The sequence below is a fragment of the Rhyacophila brunnea genome, unplaced genomic scaffold (assembly GCF_057557595.1).
Source record: "Rhyacophila brunnea isolate RB1 unplaced genomic scaffold, BYU_Rbru_1.0 scaffold_20, whole genome shotgun sequence".
Classification (NCBI taxonomy): Eukaryota; Metazoa; Arthropoda; class Insecta; order Trichoptera; family Rhyacophilidae; genus Rhyacophila; species Rhyacophila brunnea.
The window spans coordinates 1,760,573-1,787,557 of record NW_028232860.1 but is presented as its reverse complement, the minus strand read 5'-3'; the positions used below and the strand labels follow the sequence as shown (position 1 = coordinate 1,787,557).

Here is a 26,985-nt window from a genome sequence, read left to right as displayed (position 1 = left end):
TCATCTCTCTTTGTCATCTTTCAAGTGTATGATTTAGAGCGTGGGTTCCACTACGTGGTGTCGTATACGTAACAAAACTAACCAATCACATAAATGTAATTGCATGTTGCGTAAATTGATAGATCACTTACATCATCTCATTTCTTAATTCTTTTCCTTAGTGAAAAACCCCAAAGGAGGCAGTGTGACGAAGTGGGGAGTTTGCGAGGGATTGCCTAGCAGTCCCGCACTGCCCGTGTTAGTATCAAGGTAGTCTAGGTAGCAAGGTGTCTGCCTTTCATTGTCTCAGAAAGTAGACCAACCGTTTATTTTTTTTTTACATTTCTTGTGTTTGGAAACCGACCCCATAGAATCGATTGGCAAAAAATTCATATCGATAATAACAATTATAGGAAAGTGTACTGGGTAGTGTCACCTCCAATTTAAGCCTCTAGCAGTGTAAACTGAATGACCCACACGCATTGTGGGCTTGAAAAATCGAAATTTAAAAAATTGACAAATGCCATCGCACCCCGCTGCCTCTACGGGACTTTGCACCTAAGATTTTTTTTTGGGCACATTATAAACATAGTTTTGTTCTATCAATTCTGGCATCCACCACACAGAATTCTGTCAATTTGTCAACATTTGCCATATTTCATTGCGCCAACCTACAGAATATTAATTTTTCTATGGCTGCCAATATGGCCCTCGTAGTCCAGTGTGTAAGGCGCTAAAAACTAAAATCTTATATATTTTCTAGTTATATTCCAAATTTCTTGATTCTGTCTAACTTATAATTCGGTGAACACTTTTGAAAAAGAAACAAGACATTATTTTTAAAACACATTGTTTTATTACAAAAACTGATACAGTTATATATTTTAATAGCACAGTACAAATATTTCATTTGGGCGTCCGTCCATAAATGGCATCACACAATTTTCAGTATTTTTTACACCCCCCTCACGGTCACAATTCATTGCAAAATCTTTTACTTCCCTTGTATAAATTCCATCACATTTTAACCCTCCTCCCCATTCATTAAAAATGATCGATTTTAGTAAATATTATTTGTTCTCAGAAAAAAATATTACTTTTATACTTTTAATATCGGGTTTTGCAATGTCACATTTTCATAAACCATCACATTATATTATAGGATCCCCTCGCCCCATTAGTGTGTGATGTCATATATGGATGACCCCGTACTAGAACTACATTCTTAAAGCTACGACTCTCTGTTTTATGCGGTACGTCCACATAACTAGCTGTGTAAAATTTTTGACAATCCTATATCAAATTTTGACACATTTCGAAGGCCTTAGTTGCCTTATGAGATTAATAGACATTTTTTTTACAAAAGCTAAATGAATCATAGTGAAACAACATTTTTTACCTTTTTATTAGATGATGATATCTCAGCCGGTCTCGATCCACTACTGGATGATAGCATCTCCTCGATGTCTCTACGCATCATAACATTATTTGATAATTATAAATTATGAGAAGAAAAAAGCTTTGTGTAAATTGGGGTTCATTATGCTAACGTAAGATAACACAGCAGTAACTCTTGCGTCATCTGTGTGTAGAAGGCTGGATTAAGGATGATCACAACCAGAGTGTATCATTAGCACAATAAACATAGTCTTAGCTAAACATGCTACAAGTTATCTTGATGTACAGTCTAATTAACCACCATATTGTTTTATTAAAATCAGAATAACAATTTTAATAGTGACATCAGTTTAGACCAGTAGTGAAGGGTGGAGGTAGGTAGTTAAGATCCACCATAAATAATGCACATTATACTTTGTCAGTCATACGTATTTGTTTTCATTGAAATACAGATTGTGTTGGTTAGTTTTTAAAATTCAATCAAACCCTGCGAAACCAAGCCATAATAGATAATTATTAGTCAAAAAATACTTGTCTTTCTATAAAATATCTAAAATTATGCAGTTATTCTTACATAGCTTTGGATATTTTATAGATAGAATAATATTTTTTATCTGTTATAGTTTGGTTTAGACTGGGTTTAATGAATTTAAAAAATTGAACCAACAATATGTGTAATATGTATTCTTAATCCAACGAAAACTAGAATGAATGAAAAAGTGTGCACAATTTTATCATATCGCCCAAAATATACCAAAACTATTATGGTTTGATTTAGGCAGGGTTTAATTGATTTTTAAATACTAACCAGCACCATTTGCAAATTGTATTCTTACTACAATGAAAACAAATACGTATGGCTAACAAAGTTTATTGTGCACTATTTATGGCGGATCTTAACAGCCTCTCTCCACCCTTCGCTACTGGTTTAGACAATCAATGCAATACTGTCAACAACATAATCACATTGTCTATTGACTATTAAAAATCTCTGGTCAATAACCTCCTTCATCGCCATTGCTACTTGGAACTAATGCAGCCTTCAAATCATAGACAATCCAAGAGGTTTGTTTGCACCTGAAATATCGAGGGGTTTGTGAAATCGTTGGTAATAACCTTACTCCCTACTGATAATTATTTACAGTCATGTCATTAAATAAACAGACACAAACATCAATAAATAAATAAAAAAATAATGGATAATTTGACAACCTAAACAAGTAGATCTAGGATCTTGTCTTTTTCCGTGGACGGTAATAAACTTGAACATGAACATAACCAAAATTTTCTTCAAAAATACGAGGGTGGGTCAATAAGTCCTTAGAAAAGCCGACAGGTGGCGCGACTAGTACTGTAAGCGGTTTGTTTTCATGCAGCGGCACTACCGATTCAGTATGCTGCGAAGTTTCAATCAGATTGGTCGGGTTGCTGTGTGTTTCTCGTACATTTAAAAAAAAAATTTGCTTGTGGAAAATGGAAAATGGAGAAAATTGAGTTTAGAGCTGTTATTAAACATTTTAATATAAAAGGGTTAACAGCAAAGGAAATAAAAAATGAGTTGGATTTAGTTCACGGCATATCTGCTCCTTCACTTGCAACTATTTATAACTGGTTAAATGAATTTAAACGTGGTCGTACATCAACAAAGGATGAACCACGCTCAGGACGTCCTGTAGAGGTGACTACACCAGAAATGATCAATAAAATCCACGATATGGTGTTAAGTGACCGAAGATTAAAGTTGAGTGAGATAATTGAGGTTACAGGGATCTCAAAAGGTAGCGTCATTTCTATTTTACATGACAAATTGGGCATGAAAAATATTTCTGCAAGATGGGTGCCGCGTTTGCTCACAGTCGACAATAAACGCAATAGGGTGGTGGCCTCTAAAGCCCTGTTGTCGCTCATGCAACGCAATCCGGATGAATTTTTTCGTCGCTTTGTGACTGTAGATGAAACATGGATACACCACTATACTCCCGAGACGAAAGAACAGTCAAAGCAGTGGATTGCGAAGACAAACCATGTCCAAAGAAGGCGAAAACCGTAAAATCAGCTGGTAAGGTTATGGCTACTGTATTTTGGGATGCACGTGAAATTATTTTCGTTGACTATTTGGAAAAAGGAAAAACAATAACAGGGGATTATTATGCATCTTTATTGGACCAGCTAAAAAACGAAATTGAAGAAAAACGGCCTCATTTAAACAGGAAAAAAATCCTCTTTCATCAGGACAATGCCCGTGTTCACACATGTTTACGATCAATGGCTAAAATTGAAGAATTGAAGTTCGAATTGGTCGACCACCCACCGTATTTGCCAGATTTAGCCCCCAGTGACTTTTTCCTTTTCCCAAACTTAAAAAAATGGCTAAGTGGACAACGTTTTTTTTCAAATGAAGAAGTCATCGATCGGACAAATGCTTATTTTGAGGACCTTCCGAAAACTTATTTTTCTGACGGTTTAAAAAAAATTGAGAAACGTCTAACCAAGTGTATTGAGCTCCAAGGAGATTATGTTGAGAAATAAAAAAAAAATACAAAAATAAAAACTGTTTTAATGCTTTTTTCTAAGGAATTATTGACCCACCCTCGTACTTCGTATACAACATAAATACATCCAACGACTAATGTTCTAGTCTACACCATCAAGTTGTTACAATATCCATATTGAATCAAACGTTATGTTATTGACATTTTCTGTATTTTACTGACATTTATCTACTTTATTTGGTATAATATTTTCATATAAAATCCTAAATGCTGTCAAAAAATATTGATAATATCGAGGGTATACTGACAGAACGCATTATTTCAGTTTTGCTGTTTTAAATGCCAAAATGTATACAATTTTACGCTCTACGTCCTGGTAAAACGCACAAAGGCATAGGATATAATGGTGAGAAAATATAAACATTATTAAATCATATTGTTATTTTTTTATTCTGATAGAAAGCATGATAATGACTTTCTGCGTATACAAAATACAGGACTTGTAACATGTCGTATATTGTGTTTGCCATAAAGGCTAGTCTTTATAATGTAGAAAAAATGTGTTTAAATCATAAAAAAATCTACGTGGGAGAACGCTTTGAAAAAAAAATAAAGTCCTTTTTGCGATTAACTCCGAACTTGTTTTAATGAGTTAATGCTTTCTGTTAGTATACCCTCGATATAATCATGTAATGTATCCTCCACGTAACTTTGTAATTGTACACAGTGACAAGATTTGTGTGTAATACGCACTCCGTATTAGTGTATTAGTAAATACCAGGCGCCTGATTAGCTGTTATCAAATAAATCAAAACAAAACAAACAAAAAAATCTATTCCGAATTGCAAGGTTACGTGGAGGGTAGTATAACATGGACACTTTCTATTTTCAAAATAATAATACAGACGAACTTGGTTATTACGATCACAGAAATGGTGAGATCTCGGATTTAATGAGAAAACATTCGTTGACTAGTTTATGATTTTCTCCATACATTTATTCACTTTCATAACGAGCTACTCCTCGGGTATACTGAGCAAAACTGTTAATGTGTCGATCGTTTAAAAACAACATTTTCGACCCTAAGCAATAAAATCCGACCGGGCAGTTAACTAGACCGATGCCGCCGGGCTACTTCTTTTGTAGTTTATGAATGCCATGCTTGTTTCGGGGATTTTTACGATGGTTTTCAGATTTTTTATGTTCTATGCTTAAATAGAACGTAGCGCGAAAAATGTTATATAACGAGCAAATTCAGTCGGTTCCATCTTCCTCGTAATAACCGAGTTCGACTGTATAATGTTGCCATAATAAAAACTTAATTTAATAAATCATAATCTACAGCTTGTGAAATGTAATCAAGTTGACGATGAAGTCAGTGAAAGAGTAATGTAGAAATTTAAGAAGAGTGTAGTAAGTGTTATGCGATTAAACAGAGGCTCTCTTTCCTTGGTGCAGGAAGAGGGCTAGAGAGGGTCTGCGTCGAGGCGGGGGCGCGGCTCTTTCTTCGCAAGGTCCTCCTCCACCCAAAAGAAGCTCGTGTGGGTTGCTGTGATTATTGCCCAGGCAGTTACAGGAGCACACCTAAATATAAAATATTACAAAACAGTCATTATGTTTTCAATCTCTTTTGATGATCACTTTGATGATCACTTATCAAATTAAGGCGGGTCCTAGCTTCCTCGCAACAACTTCCTCCATCTCCCCTATCCCGGACCAGTATCATCCATTGTTGACATTGTCCAACTAACAATAATTAACCTTTTCCTTACTATATTGATCATCATTCTAACTTGAATATCTTACTATGCTAATTAATAACCATAATTCAATCCACAAAACTCATTATTCATGTCCATACAACAAAAAAAATTTCAAATTTCGTAAATAACATGACTCGTGATTTAGCATAGTTTGTTCTTTTTAATTTTTAATAATATATAAAATAGAAATTCTATAATTAAAAATTTATTTAAGAGGTTTACAAGATAGACTTAACAATATATGAATTAAACAAAGATATAAAAAAAAACTTTCTTCTATACAGATGGAGCCTAAATGTATGAAATTGAAGCAAAAAAAGAACAACTGGTCCACTGATTAAGTTAGCTACAAATGACTTTGCGTTGCAGATTCATTTGCAAAGGACTTCACACTACTAACATGACATTTATTTGCCAATTTGCAGGGCATGTAAAAAGACAATCCATTACGACGAGTAGATAAGTAGCCAAAAATCTACACTTCATTATTATTATTTAGTTGAAAAATCCTGTAAAACCATTTATAACACTAGAGAAAGTAAGCACAATCGAAATAAAAAAAATGGCAGCCATTTTGCTTGAGTAAGAAAATCGGAATGGCGACTGAACGATGTCAATTGAAAAAAGCATCGATCAATCAACTGCTGAATGAAGGCCTCTCCAAGTTGATTCCATTATTCGTTACTACATATCTAAAATTTAACTATTTCATCGATCCAGCGACAAGCCTACTTTTAGGACGTTTTCTATCCCTTAGTTATCAGATTTGTCTAATATTATAAGTTTTTAGCAAGAAGTTATAGGGTGCTATGTAACATTGATTGGGCAGTAGTGCATTTTAAAGTATAAATCACAAAATAATGTTTTAAAGTTTAAATGACAGTTCCATTGTTTTCCATGTGGGCCAATCAGTGTAAAGGGACATTGGCAGGAATATAATCTAACATATAAAAATCAATATTTGTTTGTTTGTTCGTATTTTATGCGCTGCCATACCGTTCATCCGATTGTGATAAAACTTTGTCAACTTATTGCTTGCACTTGTAGACAGGCTATATCTTATATATAAAAATGAATGTCTGTCTGTCTGTCCCGTATGCATTCCTATACCATTCATCTGATTGCGATGAAATTTTGGTAAGTGGTTGTATGCACACCCGCGAAGGTTTCTGAATTAGAAAAATCATCATCTTCTTCATTCTATTTTCTTTTATTCGTATGGTTCCTATACCATTCATCCGATTGCGATGAAACTTTCGTCAGTTGTTGTACGCACACCCGCAAAGGTAAATAGTAGATATATGTATCCACGAAGCAACCCTGTGCGAAGCCGGGTACTTCAGCTTGTGAAAGATAAAAAATAATGAGCACTGTGCGACAATGTTATATTACATTGTGCACCTCGTGTATAAACACGGTATAAGAATTACGGAAACAACTCATTAATAACTCAAAACCAATAGTCAGTGTTGAGGATTCAACGAATACAAGTGCATAGGCAACTGAGTTGAGTAAATCGATTTCAAAGAGTTAAAAATACCATTGTAAAATAAATGTAACTGTTTTGAGCATTCTGTAAAAGATACATTATTTTATATTCCACAAAAAAATATTGACATATTAGTTTTTTAGGTTTTCAGGGACAGATCAGGTCAAAACATTCAAATTACATGTAGCAACTTCTAACTAATTTTTTAAATTATGTTTCTTGTACTCATTTATTCCTGAGAATCTCAATTGCATACCTCTTCTGAGACACAGATATTCAGTTAAAAACCGGCGAAGCCAAAGGATTAAAAGACAAGAGTAACTTACAGAAGTCTGATCATCATCTGGAGCGGCTCTGAGATTGCCATGGCCAGCGAGCAGTTTTCCGTTCACTGCCATCACTTCTCCGTCAAGAGTCATCACGTGGTGCGAAGACGACTGCAACTCATTATCTTCACGCTTTATGTCCTCCGCATTCCTAGTTATGACATGTGAATATATTAGCTACAAACTAATATTAAAATATACTTGAATAATAAGATAATCTTCCTAATAGGAGACCACTTATCAAAAAATATTTAGTTCATATTTTATTTTATTTGTTACGTCGGGGTCACCATTGTGGGATTTTATGTTAGGTGGGTGATCAGTGAAACACGTGTGAACACATCTGATTTGATTAAATAAAGATGTTAATTTAGATTTGTGTGCTTGAGTGTGTAATGGGTGTTGCGCCCGGAGGCCTGCGACAAACCGAGTCATGATTGAATTGTGCAGGTTACTACATATTCATAACATTTTTGCCTGTTCAATTTTTTTTGATGACTGACTGAATGCAGAAGAATAGGAGTTAATAGCATTAGCAGTTAGTTCGAAAAGATGTGTAAGACTGGAATAATGAAGCTATGAAACTGGCCGCTAAAAGTAACGTAGATCGAAGAAATTATCTACAGTGTTGACTGTAAAGCAAATGTCAGACCTCTAAAATAAACCCATATATTTAACCAAGTACTCGGCTACAATAATAAAATTTTATAACTTAAAATAATTTGATAATAAATTCTGTGATTACAAACTGGTTTGTCTTCATCCCTACAACCCAAATTAACTGTATGTCCTTTGACAAATTATATCATGTCAGGTGGCTACATTCAAGATTAATGGATATCCAACCCTTTATATGGTGACTCCGACGTCTGTAATATCCTGACAGATAACTAATGGAGACTTACATAGTCATGAATCGCAGAACAAGCAAGTTGATACTGGCAGCAACTACCGCCAATCCAAACAGGATGAAAACCAAACTCAAAGCCACGTATCCCGGCTTGCTAGTAAGTGCTTGATCATTCTGAAACAGACAAAAATAGTGATCACATTATATGCACGGTTTGAAAAGCAACTGGTCAACGGATAAATGATGTTATATTAGTATGTTCACTACCTGCAAAGCGACGTAGTCACCGAATCCAATAGTTGTCAATGTTACAAAGCAGTAATAGAAGCTATCAAAATAACTCCATCCTTCGTATCGAGAAAATACGGCAGCACCTGAAAATGACAATTTATGATTAAAAACCTTGAAATAAAATTAATTGTTTGAAAACACTTGACAGTGGAGTAATAACAGTGAGTACAAGAAATGATGAAGGTACGAAAAATCTTGCGCGAGTCGATCCCGCTATTCTGTGATGGAAGAACTGTCGTAATTTACTCGACACATTAAATCAAAATCAAAGATAGCGGGCAGAATTAATCCATCGACCTTTTGAACGCACCCTGCCGATTATTGTTCATCGTTCCAGGCATCAAGTGAAGTAAGCTATTATTGTAGACACACCAATAAATTATTTATTTTTAATAGTATTTGTTTGTGTCAGTATTAACAGCTGATGGCAATATAAAATTGACTTATTTTTGTTTCGGTAAGTATGATTTATAAATGAAGATAAATATATTGGATTCAGTTCCTTTGAAAAATAAGAAAATGATTTTTGAATGAATTATTTTACTTTCAATAAAAATACTAATTACATTGAAACACTTCAAAAAAATATATAAAAATTGTCGCGTATGCTCATCTCTCATTTTTTAAATGACACTACAAAAAAATATTTCTGTTAAATGGGAATTAAATGTAAAATTCTATATTATATCAGAGGAAAACGAAATCAATGTTATTTTTACCTGTTGTTATGATAACGGAAGAGAGAAGACCAGTAGCGAACATTAGATTCATCTCGGTAGCTTCCGTGGTATTGCAGCGCAGATAACACTTTGCTCTTCTGATCACGACGGATGCGAATTTATTTAATCTCTCTCCGATACTTTGAAACATTACAAGACCCAGTGGAATACCAACCTAAAAAAAATAAAAGCCACATCTTAGCGAGAGCCGCGAATAAATCGACTGTACATTTGAATTATCGTGAAGAATTACTATTATATTGACTCATTGTCATATAATTGACGACGCAGATAGGTTTACAAGTATATTCAATAAACAAACATCAAGAAATTAAGTATATTGACTACTATGAATGTTTCACCACAAATACTGTTTAATATTGAGGATATTGGATCGTCTATCGGAGGCAGACAAGTGACAATTCACTATGTGTAATAGCACCGAGCAATGCTTGGTGATGCATATAACAGGAGATGGCACTTAGCAATATAAACTCGTTATCCAAAAAGGAATCCAACTGATACGGATACCAACTGTTTGATTGAAATGTTTTGATTTTCAATATGACCACTAGTAACAAAATAAAAATTATGACAAAACAAAGTCAACTAGCATTTTAGGCGGTGGATTAATAGTGATTAAAGTATGGTGGGCTGATAACTTTTATTCGAAGATCTAGGAAAATATTTATCATGACTCTTGACTACATACATGCTTTAGACGGGAGGGATCAAATAGCTTCCTATTATTACCATAATTCTGTTTACACTAAAGCAGAGGATAACGCAAGAAGAAAAGCAATAGGTACATATATTGATAGTAATTTTAATTGTAAATGTGAGTGAATTTGATAAGAGAAAATAATGAAATATTGTATTGCATTTGACATTTTACTTGATAGAAATAATTATCATTAAATATAATTCTACAGAGTGTATTTTTTAGCTCAAAAGAGTTATTATTAATAACTAATGAATTGTATAGTTAACGTAAGGCTCAATTGGAAGAGCTGTCAATCGGACAGTGAAAAGATGTGAGGTGCTGAACAAGTAATTTTGAACTTGAAGTATACGTGTTTTCTGTAGTTTTTCAAACATGAAGAATGCAACATTTTTAAATTTTGTGCGTATTCAGAATCGAAAATAAAAAATAATAATAGATATACATAGCCAGGTATATAGTGAAGATCATCGCCTGGGGTGTTTTAGTATTTCATTAGTTAGTGTTTAAATATCTGCAATGAGTGTCTTACCGTGGTACTGGATCGTGAGCAAAACAATCATGAATGTTTCGAAAAATGGCCGAAGACATCTAGATATTTACTTGTATTTGGATCGGGGGAATATCAAGGGATTGCCAAATTTCAAAGCATGGCACTTTCTTGATGAGGCCTAAAGAAATAATAATAAAAAATAACAACATTTAAGAACAAAGAAAAAACAGAAATTAAATTAAAATTAATAAAAACAACTAAAAGATGAAAATATGTCTACCTCCACTCGTATTCTAAATGTTACGTAATAAAAATTTACATAGTTTCTTCAATATTCAATGTCAGACTACATTTTTATCGTAGCATGAAATTACTATTATGGAATGTACACAAACATTAAGGTCATTACACATTGACTGCTGACTAGATAATTACTTTTTAATTACCACATTTAAATAGAATGCTAATTATATCGAATGGCCACCTAATCGTTACGCGCTGGGCGCGTCTTTAGCGTCCTATGTATTAAGCTGTATAACGGTAGAAAATCAAGAATTTTTATTATCTTTGGGAGGTAAGTCTGTAGAACAATCTGCAGATTTTGTAAGAAATATGTATAATAGGTATGTCATTATAATGCCCTGTCTTTTCTCATCTTAGAAAATATATACTGTAAATGCCGTTACAGTATGCTTTCCAACAGTGGCGCACCCAGGATTTAATATTGACTCTTTTTCTTCTTTACAGCTTAATTTCTCGTTTATCAGTCTTTTGTCTATTGTACTCGTTGTACCTATACCATGGTCCCCACATCCTGAAACGGGCCCTCAGGCTAGGATATTTGGCGGGCCCCCTACCTACCGCTAAGATTAAATGCAGTGAGAAACACTACATTAACGTTTTTCAAATTGTGTTTTAGTTCAAATTAAGGGTAGGTACTTATACAGTGAATTATTGGCGATTTTTAATACATCTACTTTAATAATGGAGCTGTCGAATATCGACACATAATAATCAAAAAATATATTGCACAATTATATAAGTAATTGAAAATATTCATGGCCATGAAGTGTAATAGCGCCACAGGCGACTTTTTTACTATTAAAGCTAATTTATGATGTGTGTTTATCTCACTTATCTGGTCAACCCGACACGCCGGGCCCCCCACAGCCCGGGCCCCCTGGCTAGAGCCCTGTCAGCCCTCCCCAGCCATGACCTACACCAATCTACACGAAATTCGGGTGGACACTGAGAATTTTTTGATAGTTCCCTTAGGTATTGGGTTTCTAAATAAACCTGACATTAGTGTTTCGAAATTTTTGTGCTAGAAATTAAAATCTAAGAAATTTTTCTAAAAAGGGTGCTGGAGAATTATTACAAATCATTTTTTTGCCGTGTTTTATTGGCTTTCGATGTCAATGTTTAAAATCATTCTGATAATTTTCATGTTTGGGGGGTGCCAGGTACATTTATAAAGCAGACAATTATTTTAACATATTTAATACTCATTATATATTAAGAAAATCTGTGATTTTGGTTTGTTTGCAGGAATCCTTTAGTGATTTTCCTAAGAGCTATTATATCGTTATATACACCATATCGTGCACAGATAATCAGGAGTTTACTGTATTTCAAATTGAGAAAGTAGCTATATTTTGGTACCCTGATGTCTGTGGTATTAGCACGTAATAAAAAAAAATCGTCAATAAGGTTAAATTTTAAGCGTGTTACAGCTCTGGTTGATTGGTTATGTATATTTGAATATAGAACATGGGCTTTAGAAGTGGACTGAATGGCTTATAACCGATTTTAATGAAAAAATATATTGAGGTACACGAGTGGAAATCATAATCTGCCTAATTCTGTTGAAGATGTAAGATCACAATACAAAAGTAATAAACAAATGTGAAATAAATAATAACAATTTCATTGTGAGAAGGATGTGGAGAAGGTAGAAAGCGCTTACCACTGCATAAGCCATACAAAAAGCTTTGCCACCTATAGTGACGGGGGTGGAGTGGCCGTATCCAATGACCGCAATTACTACAGTTGCAAAATAAAATGCACCGGCAAACTTCCACTGGGGGCCCGCCTTGTGCGGTTTGTTTTCTATTATCACGATTTCGATCATGTGATAGTCCTCGGGGGTTATGTTGTACTTGCGCACCAATCCGTTCTTTATATCTGTAAGAAATATAAGTTTATACTGTAATCAACATAAATATGGGTCTCTACTGAAACTGAAAACTGAACTAATATACGGGGAATAAGTTGAGGATTTTAGAAAAAAGACAAATGATACACATGACAGTACACCAGGATAGCAACACTCTATTATGTTGGCTGCTTGCATAAGTCTGGTCGCACATAGAAAGTGGTCTCATGTCATAAATCAAAATCGTCACCAATGTTGGAACATACAGATGGTAACCATGCCAGGACAGTGACTTCACGCGGCGAACCAACAATTGAAGAACAACATCTACATATGCATCGACGCAACATTTTGCTATTCCACCTGCCATGCTGGGTGAAATTTGTTACATGCGACCAGCAGATGTTTTTTCTATCAAAAATGTCATACATTAGCCGGCTTTCACATCTAAACTTGCCTAGTCTGCCGCACAGCCATAAATCAATCCTTCTAGGAATGTCGCTCCGGCGAGCTGGTATGTCAGTGTGTAAGTAAGTCCTGGCGGCTTCGACTCGCAGCCCGCGACACATGCGATTTGTTGCTAGCAGCACTAGATGTTTTTTTCAAACTAAAAAATCGCATTCCACCAATGTGCGGAGCTCCATTTGGCAACGTGTGTTTTGTGAATAAGGTTACAGACGAGACGAGTTTTGATGTGCGAGCCGGCTTAAGTTACATTTTGGGAATGACAAATTCGACGTGTTGCAGTCGAGACGAGTTTGTATGGGTGACCGAGTCACCAGGAGCTAATTATTGTATCACGGACGCTAGGTTATTTATATGGTATTCGACTCTCAATTTTACATGGAGTTTGCAGGCAATGGATGAAAGCATAACAATTGAATTAGAAAAAACTAGACTACCATAATACATTCTTGTGTTTCCACCGCGTGTACTTCTTCCTTCTTTCCTTGACGTTTCGGGCTCGTTGCAGAGGCCATTATTAAGAGCATCTCTTCTGCAACGAGCCCGAAACATTGAGGAAAGAAGGAAGAAGTACACACGGTGGAAACCCAAGAATCTATACGATAAAAAACGACCGTGAGAGTCTCAAACATTATGTTAAGAGTTCGTCTGGAATTTTGTGAATAGAGAGACAATACTGAAAATGTGTCTAAGTAAAATTTTTAATAGGAAGATATACGAACAACCTACAAATGAGAAGAGTGATGGACATATCACTGAATTAAGCTTTGATGAACCCAATGTCTTCTTTTTTTCCCCCTTAAGTTGAGCTAACAGAAGAAATGCGAGATCTTCTTCAAAATCACTGTCTGAATCGGAATCTAATATTTTGTTCGTCCTATCGTACCAAAAGCTATGACTAATGATTCAAAATAGAATCAGTAGGTATCACATCACAACACGACACGTAAGTCTAGTATGAATCCGGCTTAATGCAAATCGAGAATTAAAGTCGCTTGAAGCTACAGGCAAATCGCTTGGAATCAATAGGATTACGGGAACAAACACATTTTCTTTTTCTATACCTTATTCATAACAAATTTTTATGAAACATTGCGATTTGAATCGTGAGACTATTTGGAGAAACCATTGACAATAAAATACAAACCAGAGAGCATTTCCCATCGCCTTCTCTCCGTATCTGATTCGAGGGAGTCAAAAACCGCGGCACCGATGAGCAGATAGGTGAAGGTGCAGACCACCAAAGAGAGCGTACGGACATTTTGTCGCTTCATCACGCATCCAATATCCAGACCTAGCCAACTCTCTATATGCATTCGATGGGTTTTCTACGGATGCCTCGCGTTTCGATTCTACTGGCGGGATTCAAACATGTTCTATGCACTGTAAGAGAGGAAAGGAAAAACAGTCAGGGAAAGGGCACATTACGGTCATTTATGCTTGGATGATGATGACATTAAAAAAAATAGTGGAGTTAGTTTGTAGGCGCATTGCTGGATTTACCATATACACTAGAGTCTCGACTCGCGTCGTTTTAGAATTGCGTCGCTAAAATATTTTGTCCTTTTTCAACGCAACTAAAAAAATGGTTTATCTTGAATTAAACTAGATTCCATTTATAAAAATAATATGTATGTATTATTCATAATATATTATTTAAAAAAATGGTATTTTTTTTATTTTTTTTTCTAAAGAAAAAGACTTTTTTGTTTTTTAGAAGTATGAATTACATATTTATTTAACTATTTCTTTTATACAACGAATAATTCACGGGATTTTAAGAATGTACCATTCTAATTTTATTATTGAACTAATTCACATAACACTCTAATAATTATTGTGCATTGCACAGGGCGCGATACCCAAGAGACACAGTTTCGTTTCCTGCTGGGTGTCTTACTTTTCTCAAAAAAGATTTTTTCTATTGACTATATTTTCTCATGAGCGTTCACAGAATTATGTATGTTACATATTCATGTTGTTATTTTTTGTTTACTTTATTATTGCAATAAACATTGTATCTAATTTTTCCATTCTTATTTCAATGTATCCAAAATGAACTCGTTCCTAGATGCCTCCCTTCTCGTGGAACACATTAATGGTGCAACTCGAGGTTCTAGTGTAAAGGTTAGAGAGGCTATGGGGGCCCTAAAATCCATGAAAAAAAAGAAAACGGCTGCTTCAATAAACAATTAAATTTAGGAGTCCAAAAGCTCGCCACTTGGTAGATATATACCTATGATAAAATATAATATTGAAATAAACTGAAAAAAATATGGCACCGAAAGAAATATTGCACAAATATATCGGAAGCCACCCTGTTTTCCTGCAACACCTACAATATAACGCGTTCAGACATATGGACACAAAAATCATTCATTTTGCAAGCATCAGCCAAATTCTTCATTGCCGTGTTTTCAGCGTAGATTACGGAACTCAGCGTTATAGAGTCCGTATTCTTTATGCTGGCATGCGGTTTCCCCCCCGCTTCCGCATTTTAACACTGCATTCCCTCTCATTCCCTCCCATTGAAAACTTGCAACAGTCAAACGCGATGATACAATGCTTTCTGTCCGCGAGCGACGTGATGTTAACGCCAGCATAAAAAATACGGACTCTAGTTGGCAACTTTCCAGTAAAATTGATGATGTTTAGGGCCACATACATGTGACACAAGTAACCTAATGTACCTCCATCTTAACTTATGTGGCCAACATCAAGTGTTTAGAGACTATCACTGCCATACAGTTGCAATCAATTACCAAGATGAAAGAAAGGTAATTTTCGATATTGTCACTGCATTATCAATTATTTATGTTACACTGTTGGCCAAGCCCACTTGCTCTGATGTCAATAGAGTCAAATAATAGCTCTTGAAGAAATAATATACTGAAATTCATTATAGAAACAACACCTAGAAAAAAAACAGGGTCTTTTTACTGGTTCTCCGCCACCGCTCGCTATCATCTGTCAGTGAGCGCAGTGTTGCCAACCGAACTATAATTATAGTACATTTTGGTTCGCGTACTATTAAAAAAGTATAGTACGTCAAAAATACCACAATTTTGAAAAATGGAATTAATCGAATTCGCCGGTTGTGCGAATATTCCCCATTGCTTATTTCATTGCGTTTAAAAGTTGTCTATAGTGTCGATGTTTAAAGTTCAGTAAAATGTTCGTACTTCAATCACAGCAAATCGTAATAACGTTAAGCGAGGGACGTAGTAAGTAAATCTATTTAATATAAATAATATAAGATCTCAGTGTGCGATATTTCTATGGATGTAGTCTTGCGTTGTATACTCTAAGAAACTAACGTGACAGTTAATGACGGCGGCCGGTTAGCATTTTTCGGTCGTAAGAGGTGTTTTAATAAAGCAGGGCATCGCAATTTTTCGAATTCTCCGTTATGTTTGTGACAAACAAAAAAACTTACATTTTCAACACATCCTATAATTTTTTCCGAAATACTATAATGTCTTGGACTGCGTACTATAATTCGATGACAAAAAGATAGCTGAATTCCAAAATGGCGACTGACAGATAAAGACGACGGAGAACCAGTAAAAAGCACCAAAAAACACATCACTAACATCACATAGGTATTGCAACTTGACATTATTTTAAGAAAATCTTCTGTTAAGTTACTATACCTATAATTATTGTTAGGTACTGTATATTTACGTTAAAAAATATGTTCGTATATTAGGGTATTAATATCAAAATGAAATGATTTGACATGGGCGTAACAAATGAAAACTTTCACATTTAATTAGACAAACATACCTCTTCCATAGCCTAGGGGTGTGGAAATATTGACATTGTTAGATCATCCTCAAATAGAGGGAAGATTTACGATTTAACATCGCGAAAAATGTTTTTCAACGCATTGATACTTAGAAGAGTATCAGACGTATCATTTTCACAGATTAATAATGAACAAAAGATATATTTCAGATTTCCCGAATGTAAACGAAACAATCTACGCATGTATTTTGACATAATAATAAACGTCAAAGTATTAACCCTTATGATACTAAGGGCAAAGTAGAATATATTTTAATCCTCCATCGGAAAAATACAAAAAAATTAGCATAATAAATTACATTTTTAGGTGATTAATTATTCTATTTTTTTATATGTAAACGTTAATTTGATAAATATTTTACAGAATAGGTTCTTATAGTGCATTATAATAATTGATACATACCTACCTATTCGTATGCAGCTTTTTTGAAAATAAATAATAATTTTTTTTTTATTTTAATTGAGTCAGTATTTACCTGTGAACAACAAAATATTTTGTTTTGTTCTCATTTTCAAAAGATTAATTTGAATAATTAACTTCTCTCTAAAACTATCTATGTGCCTAATTGCGTTTGGAACAAAGAGATTTGATCTCTTTGGTTTGGAACATTATTTTATAAGTTTCCATGAGTCTGCGGGTTAAATTATCAAATCTGTAGGTGTAAAATTTAAAAATATTTTTTCCTTCTTTTCTACACGCGCTACGGTTGCACTATCTTGCATCAGTGACAGATCGCTGTCAAATTTTGATTAAAAGATGGAAATACTGTGTAATACTTCGAACCCTCCAATCGGTAATTTTATCGTTTAATTTAAATATTATTTTCTTTCATTTAATACATTGCAGTATATTTGTATTTAAACTTAACAGTTTCAATTGAATAACTTAGGTTATGTCTATTTTTGAATACGGCTTATTTCGAACACCGGCAATATGTTAAATTTTCAGGAGGGTTGGCGGCGTGTGAATTTGTGAAGGGTTTCAAATTCCCAGTGAAAATAACATGGGGCACGAAATCTGTCGTGACATTCAAAGACGGAGTGTCAAAACCATACGAGACCCAAAATGACATCCTCAGAATATTGGCTCGCGAAGTTAAGGATGCGAACCTTTACGGGACAACTCCTTTGGAACAAATCTCCGTGGATCATTGGCTGTCATTTTCTCTGACACTGCACAATTGCCTGCCTGATAAAATTAAATACTTGGATGATGTTCTTGCACATCTGACATTTTTGGTATCAAACTGTTTGACCATAGCAGATTTGGCAGTGTGCAGTGTTTTAAATGGTAAGTGAAACATCATACTATGAAATTGATTTTATAATTCATGAATAATACGCAAGATTTAAGAGTGTGACATATTATTGAAGATACATCATGTAGAAAAAATCCTAGAAAATTCTACCGAATAGGATATGAACCTTTCATGAATCCATTACAATTCAGTATAGTTTTAATTTATTTTCTATATTTTTTTTAATAGTCATAAATAGAGATCGAAGCTTTACCTATAACAGAAGAAATCTTGATTTTTTTTTGAGGATACGTCTGTATAGGCACATTTCGATAGCCTCAAATCTTCTTTATATCTCAGTGTCCATACCTTCATGCCGTAAAAAAACTATTGTGAGAACATTTTATATTCTACAAGATATGATAAAAATAAATTAAGTACTTCTTAATTCAAATTATTTAGATTTCATTGCACTATCAAAACACTATAAAATTATTTAATAAATAATTCACAATATTGAACATATATACATAATTTGAAAACACTTCAGATCCGTTCTAGAAACGCCTACTAGAACAAAAATATTTCTTAAATTAGGTGACAAACTATAAAATATACTTGAAAAATTTGTTCCGAGGTAGAACACAGATGGCTCGATGGTAAAGCTCATTGGCGTGAATCCGATGGATGCAAGTTCGTCTCCCATTCGGCATCATATTTTTTATAATGTATTGTATTTTACCTTAAAACTGGTGATATTTTCCTTGTTGTCGACGTAACAAACATACGCCAACTTTTAAAATGGCTGTCTATTTGGTTTCACTAAGCTTAGTGAATTTAACTCAATTAAATGTAATTAAAGTATTTCGCCGTAAATGTTGTTACAAATTAAGTATGTATGTTTGCAATTTATGTTAGGCAGTTAAATAGAAGCTCAGCATATTAATTAATATATTATTTTCTTGTTTAGGTTCACAGTCTTATGCTACATTGTTGAAAAAATCATATCCAACTAATGTAGTAAGGTGGATGAAGTTAATCAACTCGCAGCAATGCATTATGAATGCACTGAACTCTCTTCCCAAAGAAGTATTAGATCAACTCAACTCGAAAAATGACTCCAACTCCAGGTTTGTTAGTCAATAACTCATCCCTATACCTACTTTCATTTCATTATTGGAAATAATAATTAGCATGCAATATGCATAATACACTAAGTTGCCCAATCCGTATAGTTTTAACTTTAAATTGCATAACATATGAGGTGATGGTGAGTAAAATGCAACACACGCTATCCTGAAATGGTTGTGTATGAGATGAATCTTTAAACGATTTTACAGTAAGTATGGAATTGAATCATAATTATTCAGTAAGATATATGCAGATATTTAAAGAATCATCATCATCATCAGCCGGGGTTGATCCACTGCTGGATGAGGACCTCCCCATAGCTCCATCCACTCTTCGCTGCCATAGTGTCCATGTGGGCAATTAGCGCTCCTTGGGTACCAATTTATGACAGCATTTATCCTGCAGTTGTCCAATCGCCGAGCGACATGTCCAGCGCATTGTCATTTCATCTGCTTAGCGATCTATCACATTGCATATTCTTGCCTGCTTCCTTATCCATTGAATTTAGAGAATATTTAGATGATATAAACGTTAATGTCATTTGTATTAGAAAATAAAAATAAAGTTGACGATTACTAACAAGCCGCCATATTTCAATTCAAGTCCGCCAACTTGAAAAATATTAATTTTACTCTGGATACCAAACCTATCACACTAAAAAAATTCCAAAAATGCCTACAATTATTTTAATAAGTACATACTAACATTTTACAAGGAGCCTTCTTATTATATGTAGTCAAATTCTTTAATTGCTACAGAATTTGAGATGACTATTTTGTTTTCAGCGAGAAAGTCGGTAACAACAAAAGTACTGAGCCGGGTGGCCGCTTGCAGGAAGGAAAGTTTGTTGACCTTCCCGGAGCAGAGATGGGGAAAGTCATCGTCAGATTTCCGCCAGAAGCTTCTGGGTATGTCAGACATGATATTATTGATGAATATATTAATTTATTACTGTACCGACTTTCAGTAATCCGTAATATATTTTATAAGTAGAATAAAAATAGAGAATCATCTTTATCTAATATGTATCTAAAATTATTTGGTGACAAATCATTGAACTGTGCCAAATATATTTATGTCTTTATATTTTTGTTTATTCCGTACAACAGCGCTTCAAATTGATATTGCCATAACTAAGTATACTTATTTTAGTATAATTTTTTCACAAATCGACATGTAAGCCTTGCTTGTAACTTTCATCTTATTTTGAAATACAAACATTTAATAAAGTTCAGAATTCAAAGTAGAGAATTAGAATAGAAGACAGTTTTTCTACAAATTCTCTTTTCTTATTTATGAAGAGCTTCAGAATTTAAAAAAAAAATCTTAGTACAGTAGAACCTTGATATAATGGAAAAAATATCCGGTCAAATGTGAAAATTGTTAAAAACATCCTGTTCATGTTAAGTATACAGGTTTAAATCCAAGTGTCACCGCTTGTAAACAATGTTCTGTGCATGATAATTACGCAGTATACCTCTCTAACTCTAATTTGAGTCAAATGCCATCCTGCTCGTAGACTGAAGGTACCACTGATGTTTGCAACACTGTCCGCTAATTCACACAGCTGCACAGCAGTTTAATTTGTTTACTCAAAATGAATGGATGCATTTATTACTCCATTCAATAAGTTTACAATGGTTAGAAGTAGATGAAAGTGACCCTGGCTATCGCATCATGATTAATATACGTAATTTTAGAGAGTTGGTTATAAAAAATTAGCTGACTTCAAAAGTGCAAACAAAACTATTACCGAAAGCAAGTGTATCAACATCGAACATAACGTCACTCCACAACGGGTGTGGCATATATCATATATCATAACGGATATATCATCCGAAGACGAGGAAACAGGATTTTGTTTGTGTTTTTATATAACGGACACTTCCTCACCCGCATTAGTCTGTTATATCAAAGTTCTACTGTATATTATATTAGCTTGTATAAGGGAGACCAGGGTAGATTTATTCATTTATCCTTTATTTATATTGAGAAGTTGTTATGGTTTATTAATGTTTACAATGACTATAAATTGTGTTATAATAATTGTCTATCTCTTTAGATATCTTCATATTGGTCATGCCAAAGCTGCCCTTCTGAATCAATATTATCAGCAAGCCTTCGATGGAAAACTCATCATGAGATTCGATGATACCAACCCTGCCAAAGAGAATGTTCACTTTGAAAAGGTACGACATTCGACAAAGTGATAATAAGATAATATTATAGACGGCATGATTACTATGCTTGTCAGTGACTGTTGTCAAAGTATTAGATAATCCAAAAACCTTCTGACGGATGAGGATAATTTCAAAAAAGGAATTCATAATAATATGTCAAAAGGTGATAGGTTATCTATAGGCAAAATAATTTAATCTAACCAAGCAAACCCACAATTGGAACCTATAAAGTCAGAGTTGACACTCTGTGCAAAACATTCATTGAGTAATTTGTTTTTCGTATAGTAATGTGAAACTAAAAATACACAAATATCAAAGAAACACCCTGAGCGAAACTGCTAGTAAGGAAATCTAAAGAGTTTATTTGCTTTTTTCAACACAACCGACGACTTGATTTATAATTTATGTCACCTGTGTTTATTCATTTAAATATGTAAAAATACATAAATATCTTTATGATAATATGGAGGAGAGAGTGCAAGTTAGAATCCTATATAATATTTGCGGCTTTCACGGTTGTTTTATATCATAGTAGATTTTTGGGTTTCCACCTTCTTTCCTTGACGCTTCGGGCTCTTTGCAGAGGCCATTATCAAGAGATATGTTTTATGATGAAATATGTAGTGTAGGTATATGAATGTAAATGTTGCTCTAAGAATATCAAAAGGAATCCGATTAGTTAAGAGCAAACGTTACTCAGAGTAATGTGTCAATCGTTACGACCAGAGATACCGGTTCGAATAGAGAATCCTGTCTGGAAAAATTTACATGATGTTTTTTCAATGTATTTGTTCCATTCCTCATAAAAAACCTGTTAATGCAAGCTCTTCTCTGTGATGGCCTATATGCTACGCTTAGTATGAAACCAATAAAATGAGTGTTTATTTGTTCAGGTTATCTTGGAAGATGTTGAAATGCTGGACATCAAGCCCGATATCTTCACGCACACCTCACAATACTTCGACATGATGCTGGAAATGTGCGAGAGACTTATCAAGCAGCAAAAGGCTTTCGTTGACGATACCTTACCCGAGCAGATGAAGAATGAGCGGGAGCAGAAGGTCAACAGCTCAAATCGGGACAATTGTAAGTATAGAAACCTATTTAATAATAATCTTTAGGAGGCTTTGACAAAGCAATCTGTGTTAGATAAATGTCAAAAAATAATAAATTAGTCAGAGAGTCAGTTGATTGTTTTAGTTTCGTATCTGTGGATGTACACTGTACAGCCTTGTCGTGGACAGTACAGTCAGTAACCATGATATCAAATCAAATTTATTTATTTATTTTACATATAATGAACATAACAAATTATGAATTCAAAGCGTTCACGACATGACATAAAATAAGTGTTAACAATTTTAAAAATAAAAATACAGAGAAATGCGAGTTAATAATACAATAAAATAAAATAACAAAAATACAAGTAGATGGAAGGACACAGAGTGAACTATTGATAGACCCTATCTTAAAAACTTATAAAACAACATCCACCTAAATTCACTCTCACGTAAGTGGAATATATCAATATGCGTAACAAGGTGCTGCAGATGTCGGGTATTCTTAAAATAGTTCTTGTTTACTCATTCTTTTGCTGGTATCATGATTTGATGTTAGACTCGCAGTGAATAGTTTTAATTCTATAGAAGCAATTGAAAGATTTCTTATCATATGTACCAGTAAAGTTTGACTTAAAACTGTGATTACCTACATAAGAGTTGCCGCAAGCAATTATTCATAGTACATGATATTATAATACCCTAATAACATATTTTAGAAACTGAGGACAGTCTGTAATAAGTTAATGGTGTTTTTGTGATTTAGCGGTGGATAAGAACTTGAAATTATGGGAAGAAATGAAAGCAGGAAGCGAGATTGGAATCAAGTGCTGTGTCCGTGCCAAGATCGACATGCAATCACCCAACGGCTGCATGAGAGACCCCACCATCTACCGTTGCAAACCGGAACCGCATCCTAGAACGGGAACGCAATACAAGTAAGTATTTTGATTCTTGTTTAACCAATGTATTTCTGCAGTGATACGAATACATGGTGAAAGGCATCGTGTTATTCTGGTCTGATAATACCAACCACATTGAAGAAAACCTTCTCTACTGGGCATAGTCTAAATACAGACGATTCGGCTTAATTGGGCCACTGGTTAATTGGTGCAGTCGCTTATTTGGTCCAAATCTCAAGGAACAGAAACCAACCCGAGGAACTGACAGTAATTTAACATTGCCTAATTAGGATTGTAAATTTAAGATCACAATACATAACATTCTGTTACACAACAATTTATAGATATCATAAATGTTTACTGTCACGTCGGTGTGGTGCCACACTGGTCATTAGGCCTGTAGAGTCTACCGGGGTACCATACACGTACAATATTCCGCTACTGCTACACCGCCTCGCTGCGTGCGTCGTATGTAAATTTGCTTTTAGATTTGACATTGTATAGAAATAAATCCATGTTTTCAAATGAAAAATATTCATTGTTTAATTTCATGTGGAATTCACTTTATTTAGCCAAAATGTCACAGTCCCGATGTATCCCAATGAAGTGGAAACAACTGTACGTACAGGGGGTCCTAATTATCCGAGTATTCCGAGTCCCCGTAGTTACGAATTTGCAGAAAAATGCGAAAAAACTATAAAAACAGAAGTGCAATAGCGCAAGTAATTTTAGTCCCCATTTTAAGTGGATTCGCTTTAAGAGGTATTTTTTTCAGTACCAATTACCCTCGGATAACGAAAACGTGAAGTACATGAAGAAAGGGCTCACGGACTACCATTTAAATTAGCTGTAATGCATTTTGCTTTACGGATTCTTTTGTAGCAAACTTCACACAGTAATACTGCTTCACAATCACTGACAAAAACCGCAAGCATTTTAACATTATTTAAATTCACTCAACCAAACAAATCCTGATGCTATTAAATGTGCGGATATTGCCAAGGTTAACCCTGAAACTTGCAAATTTGATCAATGGATGTTGTTTGATTAGGCTCAGCCCTAATATGTTACTACTCCGTTTTGTAAAATAAAATATTGAATGAACGGCTGACTGACGGAGATGTCAATTATAATATAAAAAAATGGTTCTGACTGTCCCCTATTTACAATCCTCAAATCTGGCCACCCTAACTATAGTCCAAGCTATATGATTCAGAAAATATGAATAACTGTGATGTTTTATTTCATGCTAGTTCCTAATCTCATTTCAGGGTGTATCCAACTTACGATTTTGCCTGTCCAATCGTTGACGCCGTAGAAGGAGTAACTCACGTACTGCGAACCATGGAATATCACGACAGGGATCCACAGTTCTACTGGTTCATTGAAGCCTTGGAATTGAGAAGACCTTACATATGGGAGTACAGCAGGTGATTTACTTTGTTCTAACGATTGCTGGTTTCATATCACAAATCTCTGAATGAATTTGGAGGAAGATATTATGTATATGCAACTGACTGCCTAATTTTTTCATCATTCAAAACCTAAGTAAGAATTTTACATATATGTATAAGTTGGTGTATATTTATATTATGGTACCCATGTGTATTTCCATATTTTGTCCTTTCACATTATGGATAAAACAACGATATGCGATATAATATTAGAGTTCGCTAAAAACCTCAAATGGAAATGAGAAAGGACAATAATTGCTGAACAAATCTAGTCATCAAGTGGTATTTGATTGGCAAAATTAATGCAATTTGTTGAACACTTCAAGATAAAAATACTACCAGCTAATTTCGTCATAATTCATTGATTTATTTATTATCAAATTCAAATGGTTTTATTTTTCACGTTCTCAAATCTTGTGAATTATTCGTTGAATAAACAAAATTACTTTATCACGAATTTAGATTGCCATGTTAGAATATAGAATTTTTTTGCAAAAAACACAGCTGGTCATGAAGGTGCAGCAACAATGTGTAGTTTTTTCATAGAGTTATGATATTATTATGATGTGGTCCATAATTTTCCTAAAATTTTCATACATAATAATTCGTTTGGTTTTAATTCAATTCAAAATTTCTTTTACAGACTGAGCATGACCAACACAGTTCTTTCTAAAAGAAAACTGACATGGTTCGTCGAAGAAGGCCTTGTGGATGGTTGGTGAGCAAATTTTTTTCAACTATTAATTTTTTCTAGTAACTTTGTCCTTTCTGTTCTATTCAGTTCTGCTGCTTTCCGATTCTTTTGGCCAAGCATCGTCAAATCTCCCGTGGCGCAGTAGGTACAATCATCTCAGTCTCAATTGCCCGAGTCTTCTTTTACCTTCAGGGGATGTGTACATATCATATCCTATTGATAGTTCTGATTTTTCTTCATTATACATACATATTTATATGTTTCGTGATTGTTTCACCCTCATAATTATTTCGGTTGATAACCAATTGCACCATTGAGGTGAGGCCATGGTAATTGTGAAAATTTTACTACACACAACTACTTGTGACTACTAACTAAGTGATTTTTCAAGTTGGAAATCGCTCAACGCTCACTCAGCTATGGAAATTACAACAATAATTATATGGAAATCGTCAGTCTACACTTTAGTACATCATGCATTCAAAACACCGAAGATGCTGTAATAGTACGTATTTACGTATTTTCAACATCCTTGAATAGGTACTACAACCAATAAATCTCTTTTGCCGTTTGGACACATGTTCATTTATCTGCGTGTAACTATGTAACTTAGAGGTGTCATAATGCACTGTCTGGTAAAAATTTTTAGCAGACACTGACTTAAATGGAAGAGCTATGTATTCATAAATTGTTAAGTAAACTTGAATACTGATGGAAAAAAATATTTTTAGGGATGATCCTCGCTTCCCTACAGTCCGTGGAGTTCTAAGGAGAGGCATGACAGTGGAAGGATTGAAGCAATTTATTATCGCACAAGGATCTTCTCGTTCCGTTGTCTTCATGGAATGGGATAAGATCTGGTCATTCAATAAGAAGGTAAGCATAATATGTGTATCCAATGATGTTTGATTTTTTCGCTGTGGAAACTTACAAACAAGAATTATTGTACATTACCCACCATCAGTTTGGCCAAATCCGATATAAAATCTCATTGGATGAAAGTCACACCATACTAATCAGTCGATACCTCATTGGCTGCATACTGTTTAATACCAATATGCCGACCAATGAATGACGAACTGTCAGAAAATGTTTACGCATCAAATCTATATGAATTTAGCTATACGCATATCCTATATAGTAAATCATTGATGTGTATTCAATTTTTATCAATAGAAGAAAACTAAACACAAAAGTTGGAACCGATTTACATGTCTGGTCCTTTGGACATATTAGGTGAGCTTAGGCAATACTTAAAGGTCATTTATTTAGAAGAATCAGCAGCAAAAATTATGACACGTTTGATTATTTTCTATTCACAAGGAATCACAATAGAAACCTACTTTGGTAATCCTTTTTATTATTTTTAGATTCAAAGGT

At 34.3% G+C, this 26,985-nt stretch overlaps 2 protein-coding genes across 2 annotated transcripts in view; one reads left to right on the top strand and one right to left on the bottom strand.

Annotated features, from left to right (window-relative positions):
• Nucleotides 1–4,068: 4,068 nt before the first annotated feature.
• Task7 (TWIK-related acid-sensitive K[+] channel 7) lies at nucleotides 4,069–17,143 on the bottom strand. Its single transcript, XM_085948256.1, has 8 exons — nucleotides 16,928–17,143; nucleotides 14,289–14,524; nucleotides 12,488–12,705; nucleotides 9,308–9,482; nucleotides 8,565–8,671; nucleotides 8,353–8,471; nucleotides 7,448–7,598; nucleotides 4,069–5,453 (listed from the first exon to the last, which is right to left on the bottom strand). The coding sequence occupies exons 2-8, from the start codon at nucleotides 14,455–14,457 to the stop codon at nucleotides 5,298–5,300; spliced, it is 1,095 nt and encodes a 364-aa protein (XP_085804382.1). The 5' UTR covers nucleotides 14,458–14,524; nucleotides 16,928–17,143; the 3' UTR covers nucleotides 4,069–5,297.
• Nucleotides 17,144–17,632: 489 nt separating this feature from the next.
• GluProRS (Glutamyl-prolyl-tRNA synthetase) overlaps nucleotides 17,633–26,985 on the top strand; it is a 39,488-nt gene continuing 30,135 nt past the window's right edge. Inside the window, exons 1-10 of the mRNA XM_085948482.1 lie at nucleotides 17,633–17,742; nucleotides 17,898–18,239; nucleotides 19,157–19,316; nucleotides 20,103–20,225; nucleotides 21,380–21,506; nucleotides 22,391–22,583; nucleotides 23,322–23,493; nucleotides 24,729–24,887; nucleotides 25,555–25,629; nucleotides 26,337–26,481. Of these exons, the coding sequence (XP_085804608.1) occupies nucleotides 17,706–17,742; nucleotides 17,898–18,239; nucleotides 19,157–19,316; nucleotides 20,103–20,225; nucleotides 21,380–21,506; nucleotides 22,391–22,583; nucleotides 23,322–23,493; nucleotides 24,729–24,887; nucleotides 25,555–25,629; nucleotides 26,337–26,481 (1,533 nt within the window). The 5' untranslated portion in view covers nucleotides 17,633–17,705. The remainder of the gene's footprint in view (nucleotides 17,743–17,897; nucleotides 18,240–19,156; nucleotides 19,317–20,102; nucleotides 20,226–21,379; nucleotides 21,507–22,390; nucleotides 22,584–23,321; nucleotides 23,494–24,728; nucleotides 24,888–25,554; nucleotides 25,630–26,336; nucleotides 26,482–26,985) is intronic.

Coding starts and splice junctions, on each gene's coding strand:
- Task7 (XM_085948256.1), bottom strand. CDS start 14,457: ATGCATATAGAGAGTTGGCTAGGTCTGGATATTGGATGCGTGATGAAG. Junction 8,672..9,307: donor TTCCGTTATCATAACAACAG/GTAAAAATAACA, acceptor TGTCATTTTCAG/GTGCTGCCGTATTTTCTCGA. Junction 5,454..7,447: donor CAGATGATGATCAGACTTCT/GTAAGTTACTCT, acceptor TTTTATATTTAG/GTGTGCTCCTGTAACTGCCT.